The following is a 22,340-nucleotide window of genomic DNA, read 5'->3' on the forward strand; positions in this document are numbered from 1 at the left end:
TTCTCAAGGAAGAAAAGTTTTGTAGATTGTAGAGGTTCAGAACTGTATGAACAAAGATATGAAATCTCTTAAACAAATTGAAACTAACAGAGCTATGCCATCAGAGTAGTGTAAATAAATATGCTTTTTTTTAAATTAGGCATGAGAATAATCAGAGAAGTTAAAGAAGTAAGGCAAAGGTTATCAGCAGCATCATTACCTGGACTGCTCTTTAAAATACATATTTCTGGAATTCACTCTCAGAATATCTAACTGAGCAGATTTGCTGTGGAGTCCCAATAACCTGCATTTTAAAGCATTTAAAGGGGATTCTGTTAAGAGGTAGCTCCTTGGGACAAATATGGCCAACATTTTTTTTTTTTTTTTTGGCTGCACCAGATCTTAGTTGCAACATGTGGGATATAGTTCCCTGACCACAGATTGAACCCGGGGCCCCCTGCTTTTGGAGCACAGAGTCTTAGCCACTGGGTCACCAGAGAAGTCCCTGTTTGTTTGTTTTTTAACTTATTTTTGATTATTTACTTTTAAGTTGAAATTCAGACTTTTAGATAGGATTTAAAACTTTAGAATCACACTTTGGGTCCCAGGTAGGACATTGAGAATCTGAATAAATCATTGGAGGAGCTATTTTACCAAATGAAGGGGACCCTTTATTAGTATTATGTGATTCTTCATGTGACTTGGAAAAGATCGTCTCTTAGATGCCAGGTCTCTACAATCAGAACACATTTGAGGGCAAAGGATGTAGTAGGATATACTTGTGCATTAAAGCTTGTAGCACCAGACAGAAAATTTCCACAAAAGACATTAATGATATCTTTCTGAAGCACTATATGTACTTACTGTTGTTTAAATAGGATGGATAGTGCTAGATAGATAGAGTAATAAGTAATAAGGGATTTATTTTATTTTATTTTCCAATTCAGAAACCAAGCAGTAAACATAACACACTAAAATTATGTAAGAGAAGGAAAAGAAAACATAGACGTATTTTACAGGTTTAAATTATATTTATTTATGATCAAGGCAAATTACAGTAAAATGTACCCATAACAGAATAAAGCACTTATAGACAAAATGTTGGGTCTTTGTGTCTGTAAAAACACGTTGGTGAGGAGAAAATATATTTACAAATAATGTAAGCTTAAAAAGAATTTGCAATTATAGGTAAAACTACAATATTATGCTTTCCCAATTATAGTCATTATTTTCTGCTTTTAAACTACATTTTTCTAATGTTACACCTATTAGTTTGCTGGTTTATTGGGGGGGGGGGGGGAACTTACGTTTTACTTTCTTTTTTTGAGTGCCACCATTTTCTTGCTCTGATTCTCTCTGGCTGCCAGATCATCTGACTCAGCAATTGTACAACTCTTTCACCCAATTTAAAGAAACAGCAACTATCCCAAAACAGTGTATCCCCCCAGTTGCAAATCTTTACCAGCCTATAGAGCTAGCAGTATATTTTAACTCTGAAATAACTGTTACATGTACATGCAACATGGACACTTTGAATTTTACTCCATTCAGTTTACACACTGAATAGTTGAAACTGAATTTATTTTATGTAACACAATTTTTGAAAAGAAACTTGTTGAAACTTTCTTCTAAAAGTATATGGTCAAGTTTGCTTTCTCTTTTCCCTCAAAATAATTATGAGGAGATTATTAACAGTAATAGAGCACATCAACTTATATTATTTCATTTAATTGTCACATTTTCCTTTTGTTTTAGGGGTTTTATTCTATTATTTCATAGACTGGGTTGCAAATGGTCTGTCAAAAGTCATTGACTAGTAACATGCCAAATTCAACTGGGTATGCTTCTTGCCCCAAATGCCCTAACTTAGCCCTTTATAACTGCCTCTTGAGTGAATACATGTTTTATATATATATATATGTTATATATAACTATATGTATATATTTATATATAGTTATAACTATATATAGTTATATAAAACTATATGTATACATTTATATATAGTTATAACTGTATATATAGTTATATATATAACTATAAATGTATACATATAGTTTCAGTTCCATCTCTTATAGTTAGTTCTTATTTTGTAAATTGCTTAACTCTCTTGGATCTACATTTTATTCAGCATCAGCTACATATATTCTAGCAAATATATATTGATTAGGTGAATGAAAAAGTTCTGAAAAATAAGGCAGTTTAATAACTGAAGTCCTTCTAGGCTCTAAAAGCCATTGAATCTCATAATAAAACAAGAAGATTAGCTTGTTTTAGAAATTTGTATCTTGCCCAGAATAAAACTAACTCAAAACTTCCTTATAAATTAAATTACTCACTTCCACTTCAATTTAAGATCAATGAATAGGAAACCTATTCACCAGCATAGGGGTCACTTGAAGCACAAAATAGAAATGTCACTTTCTTGGAATATGTGGTCTGTGATTAGATTCCATTTCTTTTACTTACTAGCTGTGTGGTATTAGGACTGAATACTTAAAACTCTTAATGCTTCCATTTTCTCATCTGTAAACCCAAGGTGGTACCCTGTAGTACTCATCCAGTAAGTACTAGTACATATACCAATAGCATATGTAAAGAGGCATTGTAAACCTTCAATCCATCACATACATTTGTCAGTTATTATTAGAGTGCCTAATTAAACTACATCCTTAAAAGCACATTAGTTCACTTTTACAGTAAATGCCTTCTTAACTCTAATTATTTAGAGTAGCTAGGAATTCCTGAACTCCATTTTAAAGAATATGTATATCATAATAAACATATATTTATTTATTCAAATCCCTGATGTATTCCAAGGTGTCAGGTAAGTTTGTGCATAAAATCAGTATAAAGTTTTACAGAAGCCCTACATGATGGCCTTCGTAATGTGATCCCAAACTTTTCTAGTATTCATAATTGTTAAATAGGTATTAACAATAGTCATGAACCTCCATTTTCTAAAATAAGAAATTAAATTGGTTTTAGAAAATTGAAGAAAATTTATTAGATTGTCTTTAACTTATCAAAAAATTTAATAACCCCAAATAATTTTTGGAGGGAACACACATTATGGGTTCTTGATTCCTTCAGAAAGGTTGCTGCAGTGTATCTGAATCAATAGTTTTTGCACAGATTTTCCTAAAAGTTCTTTGGTAAAAAATGTGCATGCATAAGTTTGTGTGTGTGAGTGTGTATATTTGAGCGTGTGTGTGTGAGTGTGGGGGTGTGGGTGTGTGTGGTGGATGGAAAGTGGGGAAGAAACATTAAAGTCATACTCAAAACCTTCCAGATGTCTGCCTTAGAAGATAACCTCCAACTATTTTATTCACATTTAGTAAGATATCAAAGAGACAAAATATATTGAATATACTTCTTTGCACAAAATTAACTTAGGTATATAAAATTAGTGCAGAGTAAACATAAAAAATATCCTGTTATCATTTTTTTGAAAAATGAAGTCTGGGAGTTATCATCTTAACCATAAGATAGAGAACTATAAAAGTATATCCTCAATCTAGAGTCTCAAGGAAAAAGCATAAGTTGGAATGTTAAATCTGTAAGTGAAAGGTGCTAAAACATGAATAGAAAGCATTTTATGATTTATTCAGAATTGACATATGTGATCATGAAGTTAATTCCTTCCAGAGAAGTTTAATCCCATAGTGGGTAAAGAATGTGACTCCAGGAAGAGTGATCCAACACAGAAAATTTTCTTATGATCTTTTACAATATCAGAATGTAGTTTGGCTTCAGAATTTTCAGAAGTCCAGGAAAGGAAAAAAAAAAAAATGAAGATAACAGTTAGACTCTAGAGCCCCAAGAAGACAGTCTGCTCTTAAAGGATAGTTGTGGGGAGGGTGGTAACTAGGTCTCCCTCTGAAGAGGAAAGCTTCAATATAGATGTATTAGAATAGTTGAGTATTAGGCTACTGGAAATTAGAGTATCCTAAATCATCGTTAAACCCTATCGATCAACCGTGAACACTCAACTTCCACCAAGAGTAAAAACTAAACACAATGTTACTTCTCTGTGAGTTTCACTTTCTCAAGTTGATACTAGCACATACAAGCATCAGCATACTATATGCTGGAATACTATATGTCTTCAAGGTTAGCAATTAAGACATCAACACATGTTTGAAAGGAGAAAATCTATCCCATCAAGGAGGAAAAAGAGGGAGGTTGGGAACAGAAGCTTAGAGAAGGTAAACTTTACAATTTTGCCTATAGTTTCTCCACTGTACTTTCTACTTGAACTGCAATCCAAGGAATGGTGGTGGGTGGCAATGAATGCAGAGGAAACACTGAACATAGTGACACACTCCTTTGTTACTTCCCATGATTTAATGAAAGATTTTGTGCAAGTACTTTTATTATAATACAGCCAACATGATTACAAAGAAGCTCTGTTTTCATGGGATTAGAATTCAAAGAGGACAGAATTAATCACACCTTTTGGAAAGGAGTTTGCTTGTTCAATCTACAGATACCTGCCAGAATGTACGGTAATGAGGAAAAAAAATTGACAGATGGACTAGATGAATAAGATGATAGTAGGTGTCGTATCCTTTTTTAAAAAAGAAAATAAGTTCCATTTATTGAGAGCCTACTATGTACCTGGATTTTTCTATATCTGACATTCTATATTCTTTATAATAACCCTATGAGATATGTTTTATTCCCCACTTTGAGAGGTAAGGAAATGGAGGCTCAGAAAGTTTATGTCATTTATTCAAGTCCATAGACCTGGTCAATGAGGGATGAGGGCTACCTGAGTATAACGACTAAGATTGTCCCATTACCCATATTGCATTTGTGTCTTCTCCAAGATCATTATTTAAGGGTGTGGTTGACTTCCTCACCAACCACATTTGTCATGGTCAGAGTAAGTTGCTGTGGCCCAAGAAAGAAATTGAAGGAGGATTGGGTTTAAGATCTGCAGGAAACATTTACTTGCTGAGTAACCATGGCAATGCACTACCCCTCCATTTATAAGACAAAGGGGTAACTTTTTGAAAAACAATTTTTTACTATGTGTCACAAGACTTAAACTTTTTGAAAACCTGCAATACAATTTATTGCAAAAATTTGAAACCCCTTAAATATCTGACAACAGGGGCATCAGTAGGTAAACATTTCCCCCCTAGTAGAGTGTGTTGCAGCAAATTAAAAGTAGTGTTTATAAAGTGATTTTGGAGAATTTGGGAAAATGCTGTAACGATGAGTAAGACGAAAAGCTCATTTCAAAACTGTGTTATATGCACATGAACTGAGCAAGGATAAAAGACAGGAAGGAAATATTTCAAAATGTTGTCCTTGTTTGTATGTAGTATAATTTTTCATTTTCTTTATAAAGCTCATTTCTGACTTTTTTGCATATGTGAACTATAATCAGCAAAAAGTCATTCAAAAATGAGAGGACTGGATTAAGTGACTTTAAGGGGACTTCAAGATCCAAATTTCTGTCACCATGTGACATTAGCCAGGAATAATCACACGGAAGCATGATAATTCCCCAAAATGGGGATCCTGTCACCTTGGTCCAGAATTCACAACCTGCCTGACGGCACAGTTCTCAAAAAAGAGAAAGCACTGCTTAGTTGTCCACTACAATCTGTACAAATCAATCAGCAGGGAGACCCAGTGGAGAGAGAGTGCATCTCTCAGACGGAACTGGGAACCTTGAGCTTGAAATGCATCTCCTTGTGCATTGTGACTTAAGCACTCTAGGCTTCTTTTTTTCTGATTTATGAAGGAAGGATAATACTCTCTATCCCACAGGATAGTGGTGGGATTAGAAATGATGATCTAAAGCTGCTTAATGCTTATCACATAGTTGGGGTTCAATAATGGTAGCCATTATGATTTTCTTGGCAACTTGGAATGAATTTTCTCTTGTTTCTGTTTTCTTCTTTCTCTCTCTTCTAATTATATGCTTTACTTATTTTGTCCCTCAGGATGAGGCTAATTCTAATTCTCCATATTCTGTGGATATAAACAAATTATTCATGTGTGCACACAAATACATATTATATATTTATATATACACATACTATATATATAAAGAGAGAGAGACATACACATACATACAGTGCTACCTTTTAGTTTTTTCAACTTGCTAAGTAGCCACAGATAAGCATACGTAATTCAACAAAAGAAACTTATCAACAAACAAAAACAGACATTTACAAAACAATTTAGTTAGATTAATCATTTTCATGATTTATAGAGTCCTCATTTCACAAGAGTCCAACCTAGAAATAGTTTTAATAGGAAACTCCTTACATAGATTTAAAATCACATATGTTTTGCACACACTTTGGAAAAGACACCTGCTGTATAACATATACTTACAAGTTATCCTCAAAATCATGTTGGGAAGATGATGATAGGTACTGCAGATTCTACACCCAATTAATACTTTGGAAACCAAGACTGAGAAATTGGGACTTATCTATAATTATGCATCGGGTTTATAATAAGTTAAAGAGAATTTGTGTTTTGTGCTCTTTGCCCACATCCTGTTTGAGCAGGAAGATAAATTTTACAATAATTCAGAGTGCAAGTGAAAAATCATAGAGTCCCTGAAAGAGTGCCCTCTTCATAACAGATACTCAGTAATTGTGCTGTATTGGATTTAATTAGAGAATAGTTTTTAAAAAGTAGGGGGAGGGGAGAAGAAAACATGCCTCCATCTTGAATTTTCCAAAGATATAATTTCTAGGGGCACATTCCCTATTTTTAACTAACCTGTTACAGAGATCTGCTTTGTTTCTCAGAGATCTCCCCTTCTATTAAAGTTACATTTTATCCCTGTGGGAAACTAAATAAATAATTAAAGGAAAACTTTGTGTTCTTTGTCATTTTTTACCCAAGAAAGTTCTTCTTTCCCATTTAAAATGCCAAGCTTAGACACTAAGCTCTTAGAATTCTTACCCAGGGGCACTTTGAGGGGCAGTTTTCTTGGCTGAACAAGTCTCTTGAGGTACAGCTGTTATTGTGTCCACTTTGAAGATATCGAAGCCAGAATAAAGTATTACTTTCTCAAGGTGATAAAGTTGGTGGTGGAGCTAGGCCTGGGCTCTTCTTTACTTTACTATCTCTTTCTATATTAAAAGGGGTGCCTGAAATTATTCTTCCATTGCTTTCAGTTCAGTTCAGTCACTCAGTCGTGTTTGACTCTTTGTGACCCCGTGGACCACAGCATGCCAGGCCTCCCTATTCAAGAGTTTACTCAAACTCATGTCCATTGAGTCGGTGATGCCATCCAACCATCTTATCCTCTATTGTCCCCTTCTTCTCCTATCTTCAATCTTTCCCAGTATCAGGGTCTTTTCAGGTGAGTCAGTTCTTCTCATCAGGTGGTCAAAGTATTGGAGTTTCAACTTCAACATCAGTCCTTCCAATGAACACTCAGGACTGATCTCCTTTAGGATGGACTGGTTGGATCTCCTTGCAGTCCAAGGGACTCTCAAGAGTCTTCTCCAACACCACAGTTCAAAAGCATCAGTTCTTTGGTGCTAAGCTTTCTTTATAGTCTAACTCTCATGTCCATACATGACTACTGGAAAAACCACAGCCTTAACTAGATGGTCCTTTGTTGGCAAAGTAATGTCTCTGCTTTTTAATATGCTGTCTAGGTTGGTCATAACTTTCCTTGCAAGCAGTAAGAGTCTTTTAATTTCATGGCTGCAGTCACCATCTGCATTCATTTAACCCTCAGTTCAGTTCAGTCGCTCAGTCGTGTCCGACTCTCCGCGACCCCAGCACGCCAGGCCTCCCTGTCCATCACCAACTCCCGGAGTTCACTCAAACTCATGTCCACAGAGTCAGTGATGCCATCCAGCCATCTCATTCTCTGTCGTCCCCTTCTCCTCCCGCCCCCAACCTTTCCCAGCATCAGAGTCTTTTCCAGTGAGTCAACTCGTCGCATGAGGTGGCCAAAGTATTGCAGTTTCAGCTTTAGCATCAGTCCTTCCAATGAACACCCAGGATCGATCTCCCTTAGAATGTACTGGTTGGATCTCCTTGCGGTACAAGGGACTCTCAAGAGTCTTCTCCAACACCACAGTTCAAAAGCATCAATTCTTCGGCGATCAGCTTTCTTCACAGTCCAACTCTCACATCCATACATGACCACGGGAAAAACCATAGCCTTGACTAGACGGACCTTTGTTGGCAAAGTAATGTCTCTGCTTTTTAGTATATTATCAAGGTTGGTCATAACTTTCCTTCCAAGGAGTAAGCGTCTTTTAATTTCATGACTGCAGTCAGCATCTGCAGTGATTTTGGAGCCCAAAAAAATAAAGTCTGACACTGTTTCCACTGTTTTTCCATCTATTTCCTATGAAGTGATGGGACCAGATGCCATGATCTTAGTTTTCTGAATGTTGAGCTTTAAGCCAACCTTTTCACTCTCCTCTTTCACTTTCATCAAGAGGCTTTTGAGTTCCTCTTCACTTTCTGCCATAAGGGTGGTGTCATCTGCATATCTGAGGTTATTGATATTTCTCCCAGCAATCTTGATTCCAGCTTGTGCTTCTTCCAGCCCAGCATTCCTCATGATGTACTCTGCATAGAAGTTAAATAAGCAGGGTGACAATATACAGCTTTGACGTACTCCTTTTCCTATTTGGAACCAGTCTGTTGTTCCATGTCCAGTTCTGACTGTTGCTTCCTGACCTGCATACAGGTTTCTCAAGAAGCTGGTCAAGGTGGTCTGGTATTCCCATCTCTTTCAGAATTTTCCACAGTTTTTTGTGATCCACATAGTCAAAGGCTTTGGCATAGTCAATGAAGCAGAAATAGATGTTTTTCTGAAACTCTCTTGCTTTCTCCATGATCCAGCGGATGTTGGGAATTTGATCTCTGGTGCCTCTGCCTTTTCTAAAACCTGCTTGAACATCTGGGAGTTCACAGTTCACATATTGCTGAAGCCTGGCTTGGAGAATTTTGAGCATGACTTTACTGGCATGTGAGATGAGTGCAACCGTACGGTAGTTTGAGCATTCTTTGGCATTGTCTTTCTTTGGGATTGGAATGAAGACTGACCCTTTCCAGTCCTGTGGCCACTGCTGAATTTTCCAAATTTGCTGGCATATTGAGTGCAGCACTTTCACAGCATCATCTTTCAAGATTTGAAATAGCCTGGAGCCCATTTATTCAGGCTCAACCCAGATGTGTCTAGAAGCACCATTAACTGAGCATACCTGCTCTGATAAGCTGTTTCCTAAGGAGATTACCTTAATTATTGGAACCTCTCCAGGCCCTGAAACACAACATCTTTTTCCTGATAACACAGGTCTGAAGTGTATTACCACACTAAAGTGTGCACACTGACGTGCATGGATCAGAGTGAGTCTTCCTTCTGCTAATTAACAGTCTTCCTACTGTTAATGTAGGCTCCCTTAAAGGGTACATCCCAATTCCAGACCACCTTTCTCCTCCAGAGAATCAAACATGTTGATGGTTGTTAATTTCTGGGGGCACATTCCCTATTTTTAACTAATTTTAAACTAATTTTAATTAGTTTTAACTAATTTTAAATTCCCTAATTTACCCTCTTGACTAAGGACCCTTCTTTTTTTGTATCCACGATTTAAAGCCAAATGCCTGGCATATAGTACGAACTCAGTTAATCTTTATCAAATAACATTATGAATGATGGCTTTCAGAAAAACAACTTTTATTTGTCTAATAAAATATATCATTTACTTAATGAGATGGTTAATATATACATATAGTACAAAATTCCAACAATATAAGTCATAGAATATGAAAAGAAAATCACATGCCCATCCTTATACCCCTTTTCTTCTCCCCACAGTTAACAGGCTTCTTTGTTTCTTCTGTCCAAAGGTATTCTATATACATTTTATTTTTAACCTCAAGCTATATATTAAATGGTTCTTTTATAATGATACTAATATTAAATACAGTAAAGAGATGTATGCTTTTATGTATATTGCCTCACTTGATGTAACAATCTCATGAGATAGAAAGGTAGAGCAAGATAGAGTCCATTTTAAAGATGTGGACATTGAAGCTTAGAGTAATCTCAAAAGATTTCACAGTGGAAAAGCATGTCATTACGTAGACACAGAGAACAGACTTGTGGACCCAGTAGGGGAAGGAGACGGTGGGATGAATTGAGAGAGGAGCATTGGAACATATAGATTGCCATATGTAAAATTAGATAGCCAGTGAAAATTTACTGTATGATACAGGGAGCTGAGATCAGGTGCTCTGTGACCTAGAAGGGTGGGTTGGGGTGGGAGGAGGGAAGGAAGTTCAAGAGGGAGGGGACATATGTATACCTATGGCTGATTCATGTTGTTATATGGCAGAAACCAATACAATACTATAAAGCAGTTATCCCCCAATTAAAAATAATTTTTAAAAAATAATTTTTAAAAACATGTCAGATAGTGAAATCAAGACTGTCAGTTGTCAGACAGTCCTGTCACCAAGTCAGAGGTGACAATACCCTCTATTTTCCTGATAAAATAATGATCTCAAATGATGTGTTTGCATATCATGCATATCATACCCTGTGAATCCTGCAGTGGCTTGTAAGAACCAGCACCTAATTTCAGAATACTATTAACACCTTATCAATGTCTTTCTTTCTCCTTCTGGTGATGTGTTGATTCAACACATCTAGAATTACTATTCTTTGATTTGTAGGGTCACAGGAGCACCATCATCACAAAGCTTCCTTTAATTTAAATAAAAGAGTCACGTACTCCTCTAGTAGTGTCACCTGCCCTCAGCTGGGTTCTCCAGGCTGAAGGAAAGGCTTCTCAGTTCCTAAGTCTGTCTTAGCCCATCCCTCTTTCTTCCTAACAGATATCCTAAATCTTCACCACTCTCACTTCCTAACCCACCATCTTATCATCACTGTAAACAAGCCAGGCTTCTTTGTTCACAGAAGGAAGTGTTTCAACTTCCTCCCTGCCCTGACCTTTTCTCCCTTCCTACATCTAGCTGAATCTCCTGCATCAAATTTATGACCACTCCCTGTGCCTTGTACACGATTTCTTCCTGACTTTTTAGGTGGCTCAGGTCCTCAGAAATACCCTATCTTGCCTGTGTCCTCAATTTCTCTCTCTCTCTCTCTTTTTCTTCTCCTGAACTGTGGTGTTGGAGAAGATGCTTGAGAGTCCCTTGGACTGCAAGGAGATCCAACCAGTCCATCCTAAAGGAGATCAGTCCTGGGTGTTCATTGGAAGGACTGATGATAAAGCTGAAACTCCAATACTTTGACTACCTCATGCGACGAGTTGACTCACTGGAAAAGACTGTGATGCTGGGAGGGATTGGGGGCAGGAGGAGAAGAGGACGACAGAGAATGAGATGGTTAGAAGGCATCACCGACTTGATGGACATGAGTTTGAGTGAACTCCAGATGTTGGTGATGGACAGGGAGGCCTGGCATGTTGTGATTCATGGGGTCGCAAGGAGTTGGACACGACTGAGCGACTGAACTGAACTGAGCTGAGCTGAACACTTCTTCCTGTCACCTGGCACTCTTCCTTTAGGGTACATGTGTGCTCAGGCCTCTTTCACCTTCCTTTTGCCTCATCTTACCACACGTTGCCTTGAACTATCAGCTGACCTGTGAAAATCTTTATACTCACATTTTTTAAGACTAAGATGAGCTTTCAGCATCCATGGAGACTTTGCCTAAGCCACAGAATGAGCTTGGGTCCATTTTCTTTTTCTTATGTCATCCTCTGCTTCTCTTTGCTCTTCTACACATATTACAAATAATACCTCATTTAATTCCTACAATAACTGTTTGAGTCAAGTACTATTATCCCAGTTATACAAATGAAAAAACTGAGCTCCAAGTACATTAAGTTACTTTGTTATACAGTGATTAAGTGAAAAGCCTAGGTTTGAACCCAGGCATTCTAACTCAAGCCCCATACATTTAACATCTTCTCCCCCCCCGCTGCCCCCGCCACACTCAATGCTCTACCCTTAACCTCTGAGCTTGTTGAATGAACATTCATTTTTAGAGATGAGTAATCGTGGAAAAAAAAATGATCAGAATTGAGACAGATTTTTATTTAATAGTGTAGATTTTCAAAACTGCCAACACAGCACAAACCTAAATAAGGCCATGTCATTTTCAGGGAAGAGAAGGAAGTTTGAGAAGGGTAATAACAGTAACCAACAAACTTTAGAATTTTTAAAGTTCTTTGACATGTATCATCTTATTTTATCAGTCCATAAAATATGACTCCATTTTACACGTGGCTAATCTGAGACTAGCATAACCAGCATCAGGATCCTGGGTTTTATATTTTATTTCTTCTGAGGTTTTCCCCCTCAGGTCTGATCTAATATACATTAGTAAATTGAGCGTTTGGTAGTTCTTTAAAAGAAAAACTAGGCAATCTTTCATACTATTACTAGCTACCTATTTATACAAGATTACTGACTGAGAATGGGGTCAATTTCTAGAACAAAGGGGCCACGCTCAAGGATGCCATAGTCTTTAGTGGACTCTACTATAAGTGTTGGAGCTAGAGCATACATTTCTAAAACCTGCTCTTGAAGAAAATCAACCTCTATGTCTATATATAATGCATCCAGTGGATGTTTTTATACTGTTCTATTGCCCATTTCCTTCATCAACAGTCCAATATATTACATGAGAGTTTAAAGAGTTCCTGATGTAGGAATCTATAGTTGAATTTCAGAGGAATTTCTGAATTCCCTAAAAGTTACATATGCCAGCAAACACACACTTTAAATAAAATTGCATATTTTATTTTTGGAGGAGAGGGTATACAGCTTTCAACAGGTTCTCCAAAGGGCCTATTCTCCCTGCCCAGAAGATTAAGAACCATTATTTTAATGATGAGAACTAATTTTGATATTAGTCTAAAAAGCCAGACATATTACAAGGGAAATCTGTTCTCTCCATCTCATTACCACAACCGCTGTTTTCCCCTCCCCCATCATGCAATTACCTTAAGCTGCATTAGAAGATGTTAACATTATGTTCTACCACAGTTTGAATTTTCCACATCATTGTTGCTCCAGTAATTGATAGGTGCCTGGAGGTAAATATAAATAACACAGTGATGCATTGTGGATTTTATAATGGATTTGACATCCCATAAGAGTTTTAATTGGCATTATTTAAAACCTCATGTGTCGCCTAAGCTAACAGCCACTGAAAGTATAGTCAAGTATTCTGGGTCTTCAAGAGGAGTCAAGTAGGAATTGAAATATAACTTTTAAAACAGAGCTGGGTTATCTAGCAGACAGATTAAGCATTAGCTTTTCATTAAATATGTCGGTTGTTGGACGATGTCCATCATTGATTAAGGTTTTCTTGCCTGCCCTTTTATATGTAATATTGATAATTCTACACAAACCATTTCCTTCTCTGTCTCCTAGATTGCAAGAAAATCTTCAAAATGGATAATTTAAGAGCTAACAGGCATTAGCTTAGGATGTGTGATACTGTTCTAAATGCTTATGTGTGTATCAATTCATTTAAAACTCCAAACAGTCCTAGGAAGTAGGGACAACTCTTACCCCCCTCCCCCATTTTACAACTAAGAAAAGTGTAAGGTTTTTCTAATAGGAAGGAAAGGTGGACAGAAGTGGCACCAAGACAGTGTGTGAGCCTGCTTTCTGAATCACCTCTGAATGCAGCCCTGTCCCTAGAGCAATGAGCATGTTTTCTGGTGTAGGAGGAATTATTGAGAACAGAGCCTACCAAGCCCAAGGACACCCTTGCCACTTTCCTATCTGCTTATGGGTAGAAATCGCCACCATCTCCACTTTTAAACTGACCTCATCTGCTCTGAGCCAGCCCGTATACCGGGCACTTGTGCCAGGCATTGTGCAAGCCTAGGAAACGCTCTCCCCCGACATCCGTTTTACATATGTGCAGAGGGAGGGAGGCACAGCCTGGCGCGTGAGCCAGCTCTCCAGAAGGGACGTTTGAGCTAGAATTTCTGGCATAATTGAGCCAGCGCTCCAAACCCTGGTGCTGAGTGTTGGAGGGGGAGTGTGTCCTCTCCAAGAAGGAAAGCCTCATGGTGGAATGGCTGATACCTAGTGTGGGCTCTCAGCGCCAGGACAAGCTGGCTGTTTTCTTCTGATTAAAAGAGGAAGCAATACTTTGCCTGACACCAAACACACTGGTTCGAACTTGGCAGTTGGGAATCCTGGGCAGTTGTCTCATGCCACGCAGGGTGTGTACACGAGGAATTTTCACTTGGCTGCAGTGAACTCGCTCGCAGGCGCGCGTGTGCCTCTGATGAGAGTGGGGGCGCGCTGCGCGCGGAGACCGCCGCGAGGGCGCGGGGAGGGAGCAGGGAGGAGGTCCCAGGGCGCCCTCTTTTCGCGGTCCCGCTGCGCTCCCGGAGCGGGCGGCTTCCGGCCGGTGCCTCGGGTCGCGTGGGCGGCGGACCTGGGACCGAGGAGGCCCGGCGGGGGGCGCCTTCAGAGATGTCTCGTTCGTTGGGAGCAAAGGGCGCCTCCTGGAAGAGCGCGTGGGGGGCGCTCCCCGGGTGGAAAGACTCCTCGGGAGGAGTCGAGGGGCCGAGTCTGGGGGCCGCTTCCGCCAGCCCCGGAGGAGGAAAGAGGAGGGGCGGGCTGCTCACGAGCTGCCTGGGCGGGCCGCCCGCGCTCGACGCAGGCGAGAGGGAGGGAGGGCGCGAGGGGCGAGCGCTGGGGAGCAGCATGGAGACCTCGGCCGACTCGCTGGCCGCCGCCGCCGCGCGGGGCCGGGCTGACGCGGTGCGGGCGCTGCTCGAGGCGGGGGCGTCGGCCAACGCGCCGAACAGTTACGGTCGAAGCGCCATTCAGGTGGGTCGGCAGGTCTGCCGCGGGTGGGAGGGCGGATGGCAAGAGTCTTTGGAGGACGAGGTCCGCCAGTGAGTCGGAACCAGGTAAGCGTTTCTTGGTAAAGGGGCGACTTTTCAGACCGAGTTCGGGATCGGAGACTCCTCTCGGCGACTCTCAGGGGGCTCAGGACGGCCCCGGAGTTGGCTGAGAAGGCGCTTGGGGTTCAGATCTCTAAAACGGTGTGAAGATCTAGAAGGGAGAACCTATGTGTGTTAATATAGACCGAGACACGAAATTGACGAACGTCTGGAGCACGAGTATAAAGGCAGTGAGACTTTCTGGACCACTTACCCCCGAACTTACAGAACTGTGAACGGAGCTGATCGACTTCTTTGTTTGGGGGGTGGGGGTGGGGTGGAGATTTCAGTGGAAATCTACTGCTGTGTAAGTTGGAATAAAGGTCGATTGAAAATTATTCGGAAGCAACCACATATCGTGTTTATTATTTTTTTAACCGAGTAAGGAACATATATGCTTGTTTAGGAAATAGACATATATGAAAAAAAAAATTAGTGCAATTATGCCTGACCTGAAATAATGCTGCCAATTTAGTTACCACTTGAGTGTCTCTTACCTTTTGGGGTATTTTAAACTTACTTGGTATAGATTAATTTCTTGGGGAGTTTTCAATTCCTCATGGTTTAAAAATGTCATTTCTCCTCTCCCCACTCCAGTTTTGTATGTGTGAGGATTCGCTGTGAGTTCGTTTTTCTGTTTTTTTTTGCCTTCATTAACTTCCTAAATCTGGGGCTAAAAATGAATTCTTCCTGGCCATCACTCCAGTTTTAGTCCAGGTTTCGACAATGATTTCTGATTCTGAAAAATAAAATTTATATGAAATGCACACTGCACACACTCCAGCATAACAAGACAAAGGAAAAGTAACTCAACCTGGAACTTCACAAGTGATTTCATAAGTGAATCGTCCTTTCCTCAAACTATGCTACATAGAATGGATACATTTTATATACTTTTAGATACAAAAATAAAAATAAAATATCCTCAAATTTGAGATTATTTGGGATTTGAAATGTGGAGAGATTTGGAGATAAAAAGCTTGAATGGTTATAGAAGAGAAGCATGCATTCTTTTTTTTAAAAAATGCATGATTCATAATTGGATATCTCTAAAGTTTTGCCAGCAGTTTGCAGACTGGGCTTAACAGCCTTCTAGTTCTGGAAGATGTTATATTAGACCTTATTGTTTAAATACAAAAAGAAAGATAATTAATTTTAAATTATTTTTAAATTGAGCGACTGAACTGAACTGAAGGGCATCGACAAAAGGGATATGATTTTACTTTTGACCTCTAACCAAATTTGTGTTTAAAAATAGTTTATAGAAAAATTTTAATTACTAAATTAAATTTATAAATCTTCAATTTGACTTAAGTACCCTAGAAATATTCATTTGAATGATTAATTTTCTTTTTGCTTTGGATTGCTGCTATGATTTAAATATTATGTTACTTTTTATGCTTTAATACTATAGCATATAATAAGACCTTTAACCAATTTAATGACTAAGACCAAGGACTTCATTTATCCAACTCATCTAATATATTTTCACCTGCATTATATACAAGCATGGAAGTAGACATACATATATATACGAGTTCTGGCACTTTTAGTAGAGCTTCCAAAAGATTATGGTATCCTTGGGTGCATCCCCTTTGTTTTGGAAATTAATTCATAATCCATTAGAAATCTAATAGTGTAAATTTCCCCAGTTTTTCTTTTAAAACAATTATTTCTTCTAATGCACTATGTTAATTTTTCTTTCTTTTTGTAGCTGCAAGTTGGTTCACTTAAATTTTCTGTGTTTTTTTGAAAATTAAATCAGTTTCACTTTCTCCAGAACAGAACTCAACAAGCATAGTATAACTTGTTAAGATTCCTTGGTTTGGACAAATTAATTCAAGTTTAATACAGAATTCAACTAAAAATAAATAATTCCTCAATATAGTGTAGCTAATGTAACCAAATAATGGTTACCCTAAAAAAGAATGGTCTATCACCACCACCCGCTGTATAACACTCAAATTGCAAAGTTGCTGTGATTGTAAACAGTATTTCACAATTCCTCTTTGGTAATGGTCATATCATCAAAGATTACTTAGGAACCAAATGAGGTGAGCACCTCCTCTTTAATGAAGTCTCAGAGTGTGATCTTGGAAAGTGTCTTCCTATTTCTGCTATAACAAATTACCACAAATTTATTATCAACATAAGTTTATTATCTTCCGGTTCTGTAAATCAGAATTCTAAAATGGGTCCACAGGGTTGCATTCCCCTTGGGACTTCTAAGGAAGAATCCGTTTCCTTGCCTCTCCCAACATTTAGTGACAGTCAACATTCCTTGGCTCTTGGACCCAGCATTTTCTCTCTGGCCTCTGCCTCCATTCTTACATCTTCTCTCTGACTGGGATCTTTTTATAAGGAAATTGTAATATAATTGTGCCCACCCTGACAATACAGGTTAATTGCCCACAAAATCCTTAATTTAATCACATCTGCAAAGTCCCTTTTTTCATATAAGGTAATATGTTAACAGCTTTTGAGTATCAGGAAGTGGACATCTTTGGGGGACATTAAGCTTACCAGAGAAGGTATTTTAGGACGGTTAGACAAACTTTTTCATTTTATACTTCAAAAAATTGAAGTTTAACGTTCAGGGAAATCAAGGGTAGCTTAAAGTTTTACAAGAATTAGGTTTTTGTGTGGGTTTTTTTTTTTTTTTTCATTTTTGCTTTTAAGCAGGTACCACGTTCTGGGCTTGGACATACAGCAGTGAACCATACAAAGTCTCTGGGCCTTGCATAATTTCATATCAAAATAAGAAAATACAAGAGGTTAGGCTGTAGTAGAAGTCAGTTTGTTCCTCACCCTTTTGCTGTTATCTATGACTCTGGTACTGTTCTGTTCGTGGCTGGCACCCCGCAAAATGTTGGAGAATATAACTGTGTACAGAAAAAAAAAAAGAATAGGTAGGAGAACTGGCTAAGCGAGTCGGTAACTGAAAAAAAAAAAAAAGTAGTAACTAGATACTTGAGGATTCTAAGCGCTTCTGCGGGGAGTAGGGGTTCTACAAGTAGTTTCTTTAATCCTGCCCCTGCCCCAACCCGTCCTGACCACTCTGCTGTCTCCGGCAGGTGATGATGATGGGCAGCGCCCGCGTGGCCGAGCTGCTGCTGCTCCACGGCGCGGACCCCAACTGCGCGGACCCCGCCACGCTCACCCGACCGGTGCACGACGCCGCGCGGGAGGGCTTCCTGGACACGCTGGTGGCCCTGCACCGAGCCGGGGCGCGGCTGGATGCGCGCGATGCCTGGGGCCGCCTGCCCGTGGACCTGGCTGAGGAGCGCGGCCATCGCGACGTCGCCCGGTACCTGCGCGCGGCCGCAGAGGGCACGGAAGGCGGTAGCCACGCCCGCGCAGACTCCGCGGAAGGTCCGGCAGGTGAGGTGGTGGATTCATGGGTTTGAACTCAGAGAGCTTCCGACTCCCAGAGCATTCACTTTTCAGAAGAGAAAGCTGGACTCAGGAGAGTAGGCTATTTGGTGTTAGCCACCCTGCCAACCCGTGGGACAACCCCAGTCTCCGATCGCGCCACCACGTTAGGGCTGCGGACGGGGATATCTCAAGATGGATTTCCGCACGTTAAAGCCCATCGCAGAAACCGGGCCTCCCATCCCCTAAACACTCACTGCACAACTAGACTAGATGGAGGAGAACTGAACACTGCGGAGGCTACAGATCTAGTGGCCCCTCTTCCTGCAAATGGGCTGCAGCCGCATCCGTGCAATGGCTCTCAGTTTTCCCATTAATTTACCATGATCGCTGAACCACCCTGGGATTTCCTAAGTCAGCTTCTCGTGGCATCATCTGGCAGAGACCTGTCATTCCCGACTCTGTTGCAAAATGCGGTGTTTTCCAGAGCTCCCCCAGTGGGTTCTGAGGGTAACTGGAGCGGATACCTCCCCAACTCTGCGCACTGGGATTTGCTGCACTCTATGAGACAGGGAGGCCTGGCGTGGCATTCATGGGGTCGCAAAGAGTCGGTCACGACTGAGCGACTGAACTGAACTGATGAGAAACACTCTCTGAAGCTTTTCCCTCCCTTGAGCATTCTGTTATGATGGGAATATGGTCCTCCTTGCCTTTTTCTACAGCCACAAGAACTTCTTTTCCCTTGGCCCCCTTTCCCCTACCTCATTCCTACCTGCTTAAAATACCAACTTTACTCTTAGTTTTCTGAAGACAGAATTGTTTTATCTATCTAAAGCATTGTATCAATACGAAATTACACGAAAATTTAAGGTAAACCATAACTTCAAAGAGACTGAAACCTATCCTGTTTTGGCTCAGAACTGGGGTGCTAGGCTTCTCGTGCTCTAGCGGAGCTTAGGAGGACGGAGTGGAGAGGCTAGCTCTGGATTTGGGGGAGATGTCTTGAGTGCTGCGCCTTGGGTATGAGAGGCACGCACATCTTTAGCCTGCCACCCTCTCTGTCCTGAAGTTGAAGCTTGCCTAAGACCGTAGCATAGGGAAGTGAAGTCGCTCAGTCGTGTCCGATTCTTTGCGACCCCATAGACTGTAGCCTACCAGACTCCTCTGTTCATGGGATTTCCATTCCAAGCAAGAATACCGGAATGGACTGCCATTTTCTTCTCCAGGAGATCTCCCGACCCAAGGATTGAACCCGGGTCTCCCGCGTTGTAGGCAGACGCTTTACGGTCTGAGCCACCAGAGAAGTCCAGGGAAGGTATAGGATCAGGGGCCAATCAGAGGGCTGTTGGGCGGAGTAAGAACTGGGAGGAGCTGAAGAGGAGAAGGATTTAGATGATCAAATTGGGCCACAGGCAAATGAATAATCAAACCGAAGATATTTAACCCAAGTACAGATGATCCCTCCTTCCTCTCTCCCTACCACGTCCCCTTCTTCCCACCCTTTCTTCTTTCTTTCTTTTCTTTTTCAAAGTTCCTACTGTGTGATCAGCCCCATTCTATGTCGGGCACAGAAATGAACAAGACAAAACAGGAGTCTTGCCCTCATTGAGCTTATATTCCGGGAAACTAGACTTTTAAGCAACAAAACACTGTATTTCGAAGAGTGAATTTGTAAAACTAATGTGGTGGGTAAGAGTGAAGTGTGAATAGGATGCAAGACTCTCTTAAGAGTGGTCAGAGAACCAGACTTATGAGAAGAGATTAGCCACTGGAGGCAGAGAAACTCTCAAGTGCAAAGACTTACTCCAAAAAGAACCTGGCAGTTTAAGAAGATGGGAAGGCCAGATGGAGAAAGCACACAGAGATCAAAGAGAAGGGTAGAGACCAGATAAGGTAGTGGCCCAGTAAATCCAAAAAAGGATGTTAGATCAACCTGGTCTCCCATTGGCTAAGACTCCCTACTCCCAGTGCAAGACGCCCCGGTTTGATCCATCTCTGGTCAGGGAACTATATTCCGTATGCCGCAACTGAGTTCGCATGCCACAGTGAAGATGAAAGATTCCACATGTCACAGCTAAGACCCTGGGCACCAAATAAATATTAAAACACACACATAGATTTTGTTCTAGAAACGTTAGGAAGCTATTAACCGCTTTGGGAAAGGGATGTCTGGGAAAAAAAACAATAGGACTGGAACCGAAGATTCTCATACTGCGGAGCACCCCTGAGCCCGAGCACCCCTGACCTCTCTCGTTACGCCAGTTCGAGAATCTCTCTGAGTTAGAGGCAAGAGCTACCTGGGACGTTCGAAAGGCAAGGCGGCGACACCTTCGCCTCCAGTCGCCCGGAGTTATGTGTGGTAAACAACTTGGCACTAGTAATAGACCCGCTTTGTTATCTCAACCCCGCGGGCTGTTCAACCGCTGTCTCCCTGCCCTCGTCGGGCACTTCGGGAGCCGCTGGGGAGCCCGGAGCAGCCCAGACTGGCAGCGGACGCGCTGCGAAACTCCGGAGGCGAGTGAGTGCCGCGGCGGCTGGGAAGGTCCAGACGCCCTAGACAGACCCTGGATAAGGCGTCAGCATTGCCGGGGGATGGAGGCAGAGAGGAGGAGGGAGGTGTTACAGTCTGTGACTTCCGTTTTCTAATGTCTTTCTCTCTCTCTCTGCCTACAGACAGCTCGGACCTGAAGAATCATTGAAATCATTGGAATACGAGAAAGAACATCACCCACACCCAATTCTTCCCAGCTGTCTTAATGCCAGTTCCCTCTGTTGGGAAGATCCCTTGGAGGAAGGCATTGTAGTCCACTCCAGTATTCTTGCCTAGAGAATGCCCATGGACAGAGTAGCCTGGCGGGCTACGGTCCATGGGGTCGCAGAGTCGGACATCGTGTCCGACCGAAGCGATTTAGCAGGCATACATCAAATAAAGCTTTTCTTTAAAAAAAAAAAAAAATTGGAACGGCTTCGATTTTCCTTTCCCTTAAATTTCCCATATACATTTTGCTATAAAAGTTTTCTTTAAAAAAAAAAAAATTGACACCGTTCTTGTCTTTTCATCGGGTTGGAGTTTTATGGTGCGAGTACTCCTGTCCTGGGAACACGTCTAAAAAGGACACTTCCTCTTTCAAGCCTCGCACCTGCCAGTCTCTGGGTTTATTACAGCCATTTTGTGAACTAGGAAAACGAAGCTTAAATGGATTACATGACTCTACTTGTGTCAAACTGCCTGTGAGGGGTGGGGCCAAGGATTAAAAAAATAAAAAATATGTTCTTTCCGTTCAGTCAACATTTATTAAGCACCTATTATGACATCTTGCCAGGAGTATAGGTGGGAAGGGAGGCAAGACAGACATCAAATAATAAGCACACAACACATAACTAGAAATTTTAAGGCCTGTTTCAGTGAATCGCAGATACAGCATTGTTTCCGACACTCACCATTGTTTCACGTACCTCTTAGGAAAACCGCTGCAGTTAATAGTGAGTGTGTACGTGTGTGTGCACCGCTCAGTCCCTTCAGTGGTATCGGGCTCTTGGCCACCCCATGGACTCCTCTGTCCCTAGCATTTTTCCTGGCACCGAATACTGGAGTGGGTTGCCATGATACCATAGACCAATAAGAAATCCGGATTTCAGATGACGAAATCGCCAAAGCGGCAAATTCAGATTGATGAAATGCGATTAAATATCGATAAATGGAAACTCCAGGGGAGACCTCAGATTGAGATTTCCCTTACTTACCTGGCCCCAGAATCCGAGTCCGGTAAAGGTTTTGGGTATTTTGCACAAAGTGTTACAGCCAATAGTTGGCGAAGCCAGCAGAACGTGACTCACAATCACGCAGCCCTTTCTGCAGCGCGCTGGGGACCTGCGTGAGAGGGTCCTCAGTGCCCGTCCAGTGCTCTGCTGGCCGGGCGGGGGGGGGGCGTGAGTCTGTTGCGCTGACTGCCACCCAAGTCAACACTGGCTCGGCCTTCTCTGCCAGAGCAAGGGTGCTGCAGGAACGTGGCTCCAACTTCAGCTAGAGCTGC

General features: G+C 41.0%; 1 protein-coding gene across 1 annotated transcript; it reads left to right on the forward strand.

Annotated features, from left to right (window-relative positions):
• Nucleotides 1-14,043: 14,043 nt before the first annotated feature.
• On the forward strand, nt 14,044-21,551 carry LOC129557536 (uncharacterized). The gene is made up of 4 exons (XM_055428140.2): nt 14,044-14,065; nt 14,202-14,818; nt 18,009-18,315; nt 20,980-21,551. The coding sequence occupies exons 1-4, from the start codon at nt 14,044-14,046 to the stop codon at nt 21,003-21,005; spliced, it is 972 nt and encodes a 323-aa protein (XP_055284115.2). The 3' UTR covers nt 21,006-21,551.
• Nucleotides 21,552-22,340: the final 789 nt, after the last annotated feature.

This window comes from Moschus berezovskii, chromosome 7, assembly GCF_049115385.1.
Source record: "Moschus berezovskii isolate FMDL1 chromosome 7, NW_MosBer_1.0, whole genome shotgun sequence".
NCBI lineage: Eukaryota > Metazoa > Chordata > Mammalia > Artiodactyla > Moschidae > Moschus > Moschus berezovskii.